The sequence below is a fragment of the Abrus precatorius genome, unplaced genomic scaffold (genome assembly GCF_003935025.1).
Source record: "Abrus precatorius isolate BTA unplaced genomic scaffold, Abrus_2018 Scaffold11, whole genome shotgun sequence".
Classification (NCBI taxonomy): Eukaryota; Viridiplantae; Streptophyta; class Magnoliopsida; order Fabales; family Fabaceae; genus Abrus; species Abrus precatorius.
The window spans coordinates 3,164,039-3,177,262 of NW_020874303.1; the positions used below are offsets into that span (position 1 = coordinate 3,164,039).

The window sequence follows — 13,224 nt, forward strand, 5'->3', positions numbered from 1 at the left end:
TCCTTGTTCAATCAATTTCTTGGTCTAAGGCAACCTTTCACACATGTCAAGTGCTATAACAAAATCTTTTAAAAATTATGGGATAGCTCTAAAACAACCCAAATTCATATTATTTGATTAGAACAATAGAGAATCATTCCCTTATGGTTCTTAATGCCACCTATTGAAATAAAATTATCCCACCCCTTACCTTACGGATATTCTTTGATGAAGATATGGATGAATTTTTTTCTGATTCTTTAGAAAACTCGAACAATCCAATCTTCGAAACGATCAACCTAATCAATTAATCATGCCTAAACATAATTAATACTAAGGAGATGCTAATTTTATACTCTTATATGTATATGTAAAAATTGAAATTTTCTAACTTTTGCTATAAAAGTCCGATTAACACAAAATTAGTTTCTATGATCTAACTAATATAAAAGAATAAAATGGAATTGAAAAACACTCACTTCACCTTCTCTAAAACTACATGGCAGCCAACCCTTGTGAGGGTTTAGTGCTTTTTAATCACATTTTTGAAAAACTAATTATGTAAACAATATAAGCCATGCATAGTCTACATATAGTACAAAAGAAAGTAAGTTTAAAAACCAATAATTTTGAAGTAAAGTAAGACCCATTTTTACTGTTCATGACAGCCAAAAATAGAAAAAGTTTAAAATTTTAATCGGATGAAATGATAATTAACAACTAATTAAGCTTAATTAAGGATATATATTAAAAACATACCTTAAAACAAGCTTAAATGAGTGGAAGAAAATGAAAATGGTGAAAGGAAGAAGAAGGGGTTATGGACTTGGAGAAGAAGAAGATTTACGTAAGAAAATGGTCAATTTAGTCAAATAGATAAAGAAATAATAATATAATAATCAATTATTTTACTATTTTAATGTAATTAAATAAAATAATTATGAATAAAACTCAAAAATAAAAATAATTTATGCCAAACAATTAAAATAATTATAACATAATTTTTGACATCAATATCTCTTTGGTTATCACTTAAAAAGAAAAAGAAAAGGAAAAAAGAAAAAAAAATAATCACACAGTTCCTGTGAACACATAAAACAGTATTGACCAAAAATTCAAAAATAAGCAATAATTACCAAAATAATTATTTTTACACTCCAAATATTATTTCTAATTAAAATATAATTTTTTATTATTTAAAATAATTCTTCTAGATTAAAAATGTTATTTTTATCCTCATAGAGCAATTTAAACCGGTATAAACGAGCATTTTTTTTTCCAAAAATTGAAGAATTATAATCTAAATTATAACTATATTAACAAATTAACTGTTTAGGAAAAACGAGGATGTTACACTTCATCTCATCTTTCATGGCAAGCTCCCACTTGCTAGCATCTATGGTCTGACAAGCTTCCATATAATCTTCAGGCTCCCCTCCATCAGTCAACAACATGTAGTTCATGTATCTCCTGTTAGGCACATGGGGCCGAGAGGACCTTCTCAATACAGGAGTTGGAATAGGAGCCTCTGATGTGTTAGACTGCTGCTCACTATTCTCTTCAGTTGATTCCTCTGACTGAGGATTCTCAACTATAGGATTTTCTGGGACATCATCCACTTCTGCATACACTGGCTCAATCTGTTCTACATTGTTGGCGATTATGCTATGCTTGTCCTTGTACATCACTCTTTCATTGAAGATTACATCTCTGCTGCGGATCATCTTTTTGTTTTCATCATCCCATAGGCGGTAGCCAAACTCATCTTCACCATAACCGATGAAAGTGCACTTCTTTGATTTGGGATCAAGCTTACTCCTGCCTTGATCATTAATGTACACATATGCTACACAGCCAAAAACTCTAAGATGTGAGAGTTTTACCTCTTTTCCACTCCATACCTCTTCTAGTATTTTGTGCTCCAATGGTACCGATGGACCTCGGTTGATCAAGTAAGTTGTTGTGTTGACTGCTTCTGCCCAGAACTGCTTTGGTAAGCCTGACTGCACACGCAAGCTTCTGGCTCTTTCAGTCAACGTTCGATTCATACGCTCAGCTACACCATTGTGTTGAGGCGTACCTGGCACGGTCCTCTCCATTCTGATCCCGTGCTCATAGCAAAACTTCTTGAATCTGGTGTCTACATATTCACCACCATTGTCGGATCTGAGCTTCTTAATCTTCAATCCTGTTTCATTTTCTACCATAGCTTTCCAAATCTTGAAAGCCTCAAATACTTCAGACTTATATTTCAGAAAGTATACCCATACCTTTCTGGAGTGATCATCGATAAAAGTCACAAAGTATTGCTTCCCACTAATGGATGGAACAGATGTTGGACCCCAAACATCAGAGTGAACAAGCTCGAGTCTTTCCTTCTTTGGGGTTCTTCCACTTGTCTGAAAGCTGACTCGTTTTTGTTTTCCAAGTATACAGTCTTCACACATGTCAATTTCTACTAACTGAAGACCTGGTAGCTTACCGTTTGAGTGCATGATTTTCATCCCTTTCTCACTCATATGGCCTAGTCTCTGGTGCCATAGATTGGGATTTTCATTTGCTGCAACTGCAATCAGATGACATGCTCCTGCTGTCTTATAAAGAGCCACTCTTTTTGCCACGAGCAATTACCATTGCACCCTTTGAAATCTTCCAGTTATCACCGTGGAAGACTGTTGTGTAGCCTTCACTGGCCAACTGGCTTACTGAGATTAAGTTCTTTGTCAGGTCGGGAATATGTTTGACATTTTTCAATTCCCATACAGACCCGTTCAACTTAACCTTCACTACACCTTTACCCACAATCTCACATGATTGGTCGTTACCAAGGTAAACTTTACCAAGGTTTCCGGGAACATAGTTCTTGAAGAATTCTCTCTGCGAAGTGGCATGAAAAGATGCTCCAGAGTCTAACACCCAAGACTCTTCCTTGCTCTCTAAAAAACATATCAACGCATCATCTCTTCCAGAGGTGGAAGCAACATTTGCCTCGTCTTTCGCCTCCTTATTCTTCGGTGCACTCCTGCACTGATTTTTGTAGTGCCCGGATTTCCCACAATTCCAACACTCGATTGCCTTCGATTTGTGGGAACTATGATGACTTCTAGATTTGGACTTCCTGTCCTTTGATTTACCACGTCCATTTCCTCTGATTGAATTTCTTCCTCTTGACTCTGTATGCAATACTGAAGAGCTTGATGATTCTCCTGACTCTCTTCATCGGATTTCTTCATTGAGAATCAGATCACGAACGTCATTGAATTTCAACTTAGTGTCTCCCGTCGAACTACTCACAGTTGTGACAGTAGTCTTCCAACTTTCTGGTAGAGAGGACAAAAGTGTCAATGCTCGTACCTGATCATCAAATTCAATCTCAACTGAACTCAATTGGGTTAGGACTGTATTGAGCTCATTTATGTGGTGCGCTACTGATGCGCCTTCTGTCATCCGAAGGTTGAATAACCGCTTCATCAAATAAACTTTATTTGAAGCAGACGACTTTTCATACATGTCGGAAAGAGCCTTCATAAGATCCGCCGTGGTCTTTTCTTTTGCAATGTTGAAAGCAACATTACGGGATAACATCAATCGGATGACTCCAAGGGCTTGTCTATCGAGAAGATTCCATTCGTCCTCTTTCATGCCCTCTGGCTTTGTTCCTGTGAGAGGTTGATACAGCTTTTTCTGATACAGATAATCCTCGATCTGCATCTTTCAAAAGCCAAAGTCTGTACCATCGAACCTTTCAATTTTCACCTTTCCTTCATCTGCAGCCATCACTTCAACTCTGATCTGACTTCTCCGCTGGATCGTTTCTGACAATTTCTGTGAACTACCGTGTTTCAGAACACGTCTGTAGACAAATTTGTAGCGCCGACAAAATTTGCACTATTCACGTTTTCACTATTCACGGAATAGTACTTTACTATTCATATGAATAGTAACACCACAAAAATTGCAGAATTAACAACCTGGCTCTGATACCAGTTGTTGGGAAAATTACGCCGAATTTTCTTGTAATGTCAGATTTGTGGAAGTGAAAAATAAATGTGGAATATTGCACACACAAAATTGATAATGGAGTTCGGCCAATAATGCCTACGTCTCCGGACTGCTGCAGATATATTACTGAAAAGGGAATACACTCAGTGTTTACAAAACACTCAAAAATGACTCACAACCATTCACAACCCGTAACCCAATTGTATCAGAAGCTAAACTATTTTCTCTGTTTTTGCTCTCTGAATATTTTCAGTTGTTCTCTCAGAAATGGGATGCGTAGAATGGATGGAAGAGCTTCGTATTTATAGGCAAATGAACCGTTTGATTTTCAACAAAACGCGTTGGCACTGAATTCGCAACGCGTTTGGCACCGAAAACGCTAACATTCAACCGAATGTTAGGTACCGAAAATTGGCACACCATTTTTGACTTTTCAACAATTTGGCACTCTTTCTAGCAACTTCAATGAATCATTAGTTAACTTCGATCTAGACAGGATCAAGTGAAGATTGTTGAGGCCTTGAATCCACTCTGGAAACTTTTTTAACTTCCCATGTAGGTGAAGCTTATGTGGGGATGAATGGAAATCCAAATCAATGACATCATTATCATCTTCTGTAGAAATATATAGTTTTTCCAACCGATGCATCTTATCTATTGAAGAACATATAGTGCTTCCATGATCTTTCCTGACATTAGTCAAGCCCAACTTCCTCAACGCCAAAAGCATTCCTAACTCTGATTAAATCCACTCCATCATGATCTATTCTCACTTCATGCAAAGTTTGTAGGGATGTCATGCCTCCAATGCAATCCCTCAACAGAATCAAGGACATTCTGTTAGCCAAAAGATGTTGTAGCTTTTTAAGTTTGCTAATCTCCTTTGGCATCTCATGTACACCTGTTTGCCTTAGATCCAAGGTCTCCAAGTTTTGGAGCATACCAATGGATTTTGGAAGACTTTCTACTCGTGTATTCCTGAAGCTTAAATACTTCAACTGGTGTAGATTTCCCAAATTATCAGGAACACAATACAATCGAGCATTTTCAAAATCAAGCACCTTCAATAGCCTATATTTTGTAATGATTTCCCTCACAAAGTATTCATGTAATTCTTCATTGGTGAAGAAAAGAAGTGAACGAACATGTGAGCTTTCAATACTTCCAATTAAATCATAGGAACTGGTTGCTAACGATAGGCGCCGGGTTATCCTACCACTTAAGACAGATTGATCAATTTCGTCACTAATATATTGGCAGAATCTTAAATCCTTAAATTTTATAAGGATCATTTCACGTATTAGGTTATGAATATGACAAACTTTAACTTTACCATCAGTGGCAAAAGAAGACACTTGCACCAAACTTCTGTTAACCAACTCAGTTAAATAATGTTTTGCAACTTCCTCTAAAGTTTTTCCAGCCTCAGGTTTCACAAACCCTTCAGCTATCCATTGCCAAATTATTCTATTTGATTCAACTTCATAGTCACCAGGATACATTCCAAAATACAAAAAGCACGATTTGAGATAGTGAGGCAAATCATCATAACTTAAACTGATAATTTTTGTTATGCCACTGAAAAAGGAATTCTTCTTAAGCTCTGAACTTAGATTTTGACTAAAGTGTTCAAAATCATCTTTGGCTTTGCAAGATAAAAGACCAGCAACTGACACAATCACTAGTGGATTATCCTCACATTTTGCAACAATTTCAGAGGATATGCCCTCGAGTTCTGTTGGACAACATCCATTAGGTTCAAATTGAAATGCCTTCTTGTGGAAGAGCCTCAAAGACTCTTTTCGAGATAGCGGCTTCAACTCATGAATATGAACAAAAGAAGAGCTCTGGCATGACATTGCAACATCCACGTTCCTAGTTGTGATTAATATCCTACTTCCTAGAGAATTATCAAGTGCAGCAAATTCAATCACATTCCAAAAATATGGATCCCATACATCATCAAAGAAGACAACGTACCTCTTTCGACGCAAGTAATTTCTCAATTCCTCTATCAATAAACCTCGTTCCAGTGTAGAAATATTCCTAAGAGCCTCATTGCTTCGCTTGCAAAATCTTAGCAACATGTCCTTCAACAATCCTTCTTCAGTGTAGGACTGAGACACTGTGATCCATGCGGCACACTCGAAGTTCTCAACCACCACCTTGTTGTCAAAAACACTTTTGGCAAGAGTGGTTTTTCCTAACCCTCCCATTCCTACCACACATATGACAGTTCTCTCTGCCCAACCCTTTACCAACAAATCAATCAATTCTTTTTTAGGGGCTTCAAAGCCCACAATTTCATCTTCATTCATGTAAAGAGGAGCTACTCTAAGCCTCTGCCATGGATTGTTTCGGTTTTCTCCTGAACTGCACTGTCCTTGATCTACATAAGCTGAGATTTTGAAGCCATGATCACATGAACTGCTTTCATTGATTGCACGAAGGTGTGATTTCATGTCTCGAATCTTATATGACATTTGAAGACGAAAGATCATAGTTTTGATGAATTTAATTGGCTCACAAGCTACCGCTGCACATCCAGGATTCCAAGGTTGTTGCTTCTCATAGATCATATACTCATCAATGACATCTTCCAAGTGAAAAGATTCTTCTATTAACACCCTCAACCTTCTTTTGATTTCTTCATTTCTGCTGTCTTCTTCAGCTTCAATCATTCTATCTGCATCTTGAACGAAGGCTTGAATCATTTCTAGTTCATTATTCAAGTCCGAAACTTCATATGGTACACCCCTGATCATGTAGGCTGCTTCTGTAAAGAATGGAATCAAGCGATCACGAGCAAAGGACACCCCTTTTTCTGCCATTTTTGTAGTCCAGCTCTGATTTCTACTATACTTTGAGACGAGAAGAAAACTCTCTCTATCCTTAGAAACTCACTATTGGGCATTGCTGAAGTCCGTCTTGAGAGTGAGACTTGGACTTTCCTGGTCATTGTTTAATCGGTTTTTTTTTTTCTCTGATGCATGGGCACGGTAGTAAAAAATACAATTTTTTTTATTAAAAATAAAAATATTTATTATTTAAAAATTATAAAACATATTCAATGATTTTTTAAAAAGTAAGTTAAAGTGTTTAATAAGACAAATTTAATATTCTTTAACATATATTTTTAAACACGTGTTAGAAAAATATTATTTAATGCTACTTTAATCTTATTTATAAGAAATAATAATTGATATTATATACATTAATTGTTAAATATTTCTTATACTTATATTTTATTATAAAAATTGTATTAATGATACATTCATTCATTATTTATATAAGTAGATACATTCATTTATTTAATATATTTTATTTTATCTTTTTTACAAAGGACTTTCAACTAAGTTACACAAATTAATAAAACTAATTAAAATTAGTTAATTTTCTTGATTTTTAAAAATAATTACGATATATGATATCTAATTTTATCTTCATTTAATATAATTGTATTTAACTTTATTATAAATATTTATTCTCGTTAAACTTTATTTCTATATACTTTAATTATATATCATTTATATCTTGAGTTTTTAAATTATGCAACGTAATGAACCGTAAATTGAATTAAAAAAATTCTTTAGTTAATGAGACTTTTAATTTAACTTCATTTAGCAGTATTTTTATTTAAAAATATATGCATGTGAGAAACACACAGAAAATTAACAATAGAAGAAGTACAATTTGATAAGCATGGAGGGCAACCTATGGTTTAAATTACACATGACCAAAACTATAAAAGGATAACACACATATTTTTTTTTAAGAGTTATAACGATAAAATCGAATGTCTTAGTAAATATAAGATCTTATGTTACATAATTTAAAAATACAGTATCTAAATTACCCATGACCAAAAATATAGAATTAAAGTGGACTTTTTCTTTGTATTTATTAAGAGAAAACCAGAAAAACACAATAAATACTTCATAGAAACTATAAAGTGAGTATAATAACAATTTAACTGATTTAACACTTGAATAATTATATTGTATAATATAAATTTTTAATATTACCTTTTATTTGATCATAATAAATTAAATATTAATTTGTTATAAACAAGATGTATTTATTTAACAAGTTAGATCTATGTATATAAAATTACAAATGTTTATATATTACCTTAATCAAAGCTACAAAAATTCAACGGCTTGTGATGTCCCGTGTGTGACTTATCTTATCTCCTTTTTTTGCTGCAACACATGTATGTCTAACCTTGACTCCTATAAGATTTTGTTACACAGTAATTAAATATTTAGTAATGAGACATGTTATAAAAAATTTCATCGATCAAGTTATGTCATCAATATTGTAAATATTTTTCATTTTATGTCAATGGAAAATATATTATTATTTTTAACTATTTTATACCTTTGCATGTGATGATATAACTATGTAATCTTCTCACCAATTTAACTATACTACAGATTTAACTATTTTATGTTATGATCCTAAACTATTTAATCTTCTCACCAATAATATTAAATTATTTGTATAAATTTTATGTTTTTTTATTATAAAAGAATACTTAACCCAATATGTGTGATAGTTTATAGATACAAGCTAGCATAGTTTAGTGAGAGGTGGGACCATGGGAGCATTTGCTCCAAATTATAATCAAATCATCTAATCACATCAATTGTTGTTGTTTAGTAATAGTGAGTCTCTTTGACCTAAAAATTAAATCAGTAATAATGAGTCTCGGTTCATCTACTAGGGTGGATTAAGATGAGTGAATCTAATCAGTAGTAAATTAAAAAATATTAATTTGATTTAACCTAGTAATTCAGTACTCGCCCAGAAAACAAATTTATTAATTCAGTGAATTATTTTACATGTTAACTTGCTGCATAAAAAACATAAAGAAAATATTAAAAATATAAAATCTATAAAAAAAAATAATGTTAACATTTTATTATTATCATTTATAAAAAAATTTAAATATAAATTTTAATTGATAAGTTGATTTGACTCACTCGTTTAACTTATAAGTTAAATAATAGAGTCGAAATTAATAAAAGATTTTGTGAATTTTTTTTTTTTGTTATAACGAATTAAATTTTTTAACCTAATTCACCCAAACATCTGCAATGAGTTAAATTAACTAATGAGTCACGACTCATTTTGACAATTGTGCTATTTAATAATAACAAATTTTAACAAGATAGGGGTTGATAAATTGTGTTACAAGCTTTAATTTAACAATTTTTTAATATATATCTGAAAATATACAATAAAAATTTATGTATAATAATTAATTATATGTATACAAATTAAATGAAAAAAGTCCATAAGAATAAAAGCAAACAATTTATATTATTTATAAAATTTAGGAATTAGATTGGCATACCAACTAAGACACTCATACATTTAAAAAAAAATTATAATAGTAATATAACACTATTATTTTATTTATTTATTAATTTATTTTGCTACATAAAAGGGCTAAACAACCCCAAAAAAAAAAAAAAACAATTACATAGTATTTCTGAAAAATCCTATGCCTAGAGAATCAAGACACAAAAAAGGAATTAGCATGGAGGGGGCCTTATCAAAAGAAGGGGCAAACTAGGACTCCTCCAAGCCTAATTTGACCGACAATAATTAGCTTCTCTACAAATGTACTCCTGCCTAATATGTTTATACAACTTAAAAGGCTCCTAATTTTCTCAATCACCTCAATCAATGAATGGGAGTGGGGGTTGAACATTTTGAATAAGACAAATAGTTTGTTTGCAATTCCTTTCAATCCAGACTCAATGGAAAACTTGCTTTAGGACTAGTTGAACCCCAAAATAGATGCCCTAAAGTTTAGCTTCCATTAAAGAGCAATGAGTGATTTTTTTTACTGAAACCAACCAGTAGTTGTCCTCTGCTGTCACAAACAAGCCCTCCACAGGCTGCTTTACCATGCAACCTTGAAACAGCTTCATCCATGTTCAGCTTCACGTGACTAGGGGGAGGGGACATCCATTTCACCATATTTTGAAGATAAATTAGTTGTTTCATATAGCTGGAGGTCTCCCTGCAGCAGAAAAACATGTAGTTAAAATTACAAAGAATTTTATGAGTAAGACAAATAAGCTGGAAAGATACACTTTGAAAAACAAAAGTATTTATATCTTTCCATAAATTTCAAATAATTGTCTCAAATATTCTTTTCCAATCAGAGAATAAGCTACAATTTTAATTAGATAGATTAAAAACTAACCACTCTAAGATTCCTTTACTTAAAAAGCCACCCATTACTGAAGGAAAACAAAATGATCCCAGACTGACTGAGTATAAAAACAATCCCTAAAGATGTGCATAATGATCTCAGGGGCTTTCTTACATCTTGGGCACAAAGGGGAGTAAGTCATATTTCGCTTACATCTCTCCTCGTTAGTGAGAAGTATCTCATGAGTAAGAAAAAGAGTTAATTTGGGTGGGCCATCCCAGCGCCAAATCAGTGTAAAAATCTCTTGGTTATACTTAGAGATGTGTTCAAGTCTCTGCACTAAATTATAAGCAGATTTGATTAAAAAAAATTTCATTTTTAGTTCTGTTCCAGTAAACTAAATCAGAGGCACCTAATCTAGATGGAGGCTCTATAAGGGTTATGAATTGGCAGATATGGTCAGGGAGAAGTTTGGATAATTCCTTCCAATCTCAACTGTTATTAGAAGAAGAAGGTCCAAGTCAAGTTCAAGCACAAGAATCTTAGAAAACTCAGATAACATATAGGAAATTAAGAGGTCCAATTATCATACCAGGATTTGGTAGTTAAACCATCCCCCAACTTCCAACTTAGCCCTTGATTGAAGTTGGGCCAAACAGTGATAAAGTCCTTCCAAAGATGAAACACTTGATAAATGTTATTGAGTCTAGGACCTTTTTCTATATATCTTAAATTTATACTTGTGAAGAACTTGAGCCCACAAAACACCATGAGACGTTGTCAACCTCCACCATAACTTCATTAGGTAAGTTTTGTTAAGGGTCTTAAGATCCCTAAAGCCAAGACCACCATCAGTTTTAGGCTTGTGATAAATAATTTGACAAGTATACCAAATCTTAATATAGTAACAAAATATTGTCCATTGGGATTAATGATTCAAGTATCACATTGTAAGAAATTTTTGACAGTTGAGTATGGAAATCAATTTGCTTGTAGCCAAGAGATTAATAATCTAATTCAATTAATACACAGAGCAATAATAATGTGCAAAAATTTGATTAAGAAGCTGTACTCAGTTGAAATTTGAGTTAATTGGAGTTAAAAATCTAGATTAGATTCAAGTTTGTTAGTTCATTATAGCTGCACTGGGACTGATCCCTTACAAGTTAAGTTAATGTAAAATTAAAAAAAAAAAAAAAAGATACAACAGACAATTGAGGATTCGTCAGAGACGCCAATGTTATTCAGCAAATGTTGATGTCGGACCTTAGATAATGATAATTTAATTAAGCAATCAGCCAACTGATATGCAGTGCAACATGATGAACACTGAATTAAGAAGAGTGAAGCTCAACATATGCCTGTTTTGTTGGATATTTTATGAGTGGACTAACATAAATTAATTCATGCTGTAAAATTTTGTTTAAATCTAGATTAATTAAATGTCAAAATTATTGAATTAAATTATTTAGCCCATATTATAAATAATTATTGTTATTAGGCTTATCAGCGAATATGGTTGTATGATTATTATTATTGGGACTCATCAACTTCAACTGTTCCGAGTAATTCTAACACTGATCTCATTATAGTATTTCTTTATCACTTGTCATATTAAGAATTAGATTATAATTTTTCCTTCAAATGGTATCAGAGACTGGTTTAATTCTGATATGTCAGTGATTAATCTTGAAATTAATTTAGGGCTTTTGTTGCTGATAATATTGTGAAAATTTTGACATAAAAATCATGCAAAACAAATTACTGTACAAAGGAGATTTTAATTTTGAAATTACAAACCCTAATTTTTTTTAATTAAAATTGTCGTCTTTCATCGTGAATCCAATACTTAATTTTATTTTATTTTTTGTTTATCACGTTTCCGGAATGGGTGAAACAATATTACATTAATCACTTTTGCTGAATCAATATTTTATGATAATTTTTTTCATATTATGATATATTGTCGAATCTCAGTTTTATAAGAATTTCTTTTATTTACTGTGTTTCGACATTGTTAATGTTACTCGAATCTCTATTGTCAAATTCACGTTTTATAAGAAATTTTTTTATTACTTTGCTAATTAAAACCTTACGAGCGATAAAAGCTTTTGTTTATTATCTTTGTGGATGAAGGCAATTGAGATGGAAATATTATATAATATTACGCTATGTTTCATTAAGATAAATTATACATTCTGTGATGAAAGATTCAATTAAAATATCTATAATAATTTACTCAATTTGTACTTCATCGTATGTTTATTGTTGATTATTATAATTATGTCATATTGCTATTAAAGAATTTTGTGACATAATTTTTTTTGAGATGTGTTGATTCTAGACCATTTTATATTGTTGTTGAGTATTTATCATAATTGTGAACTCATCTTCGTGGGATGGATTGTGATGAAATACTATTATATGAAAAATTATTATTATTAATATGGCATTGAGAATTATTTTAAATAATGTACATACCCTATCAGTTTGTCATTATTAATATAGTTCCTAATGATTAACAATTATATTTTAAAGTTTTCAGTATCCTCTCGATATTAGCTTTAAGAATATGATTATTTTTCTGTATTGTGAGAGTTAACTCTTGTATTATAATCCGGGACCCTTAGGCAAGATTATAATTGCATGAGGTAACCTTGTTGTTGTCATAAGCTCTATTTTGTCTATCAGGTTTGCTTGACAAAAATCTCCCATTTATTTATAAACTTCAGCTTTGCCAATGACCATGAACTCTTTACCAAAGCTGAATGGTAGTAATTATGAGGACTGAGTTGATTCTGTTAAACTGTTCCTTGCCTTTTCTAATGTTAATGTTGCCTTTACTGAGGATGAGCCAAATGCTCCCACACCTGAATCTTCCGCTGCTGATAGAAGAGAATATGATAAGTGGACTCATTATAATAAAGTGTGTCTGATGACTATGAAGTTTACTATGGACAAGACCATCAAAGACAACATTCCCGAGACGAAGAATGCTAAGGAGTTTATTGAGTCTGTGGGCAAGAAGTTTAAGAAGTTTGATAAGATAGAAATGGCCTATTATCTTTCCTTGT

The 13,224-nt window shown here is 32.4% G+C and overlaps 1 protein-coding gene across 1 annotated transcript; it reads right to left on the reverse strand.

Moving 5' to 3' along the window:
• Positions 1-4,676: 4,676 nt before the first annotated feature.
• LOC113854368 (disease resistance protein RPM1-like) lies at positions 4,677-6,812 on the reverse strand. The gene has a single exon (XM_027485325.1). The coding sequence runs from the start codon at positions 6,810-6,812 to the stop codon at positions 4,677-4,679; it is 2,136 nt and encodes a 711-aa protein (XP_027341126.1).
• Positions 6,813-13,224: the final 6,412 nt, after the last annotated feature.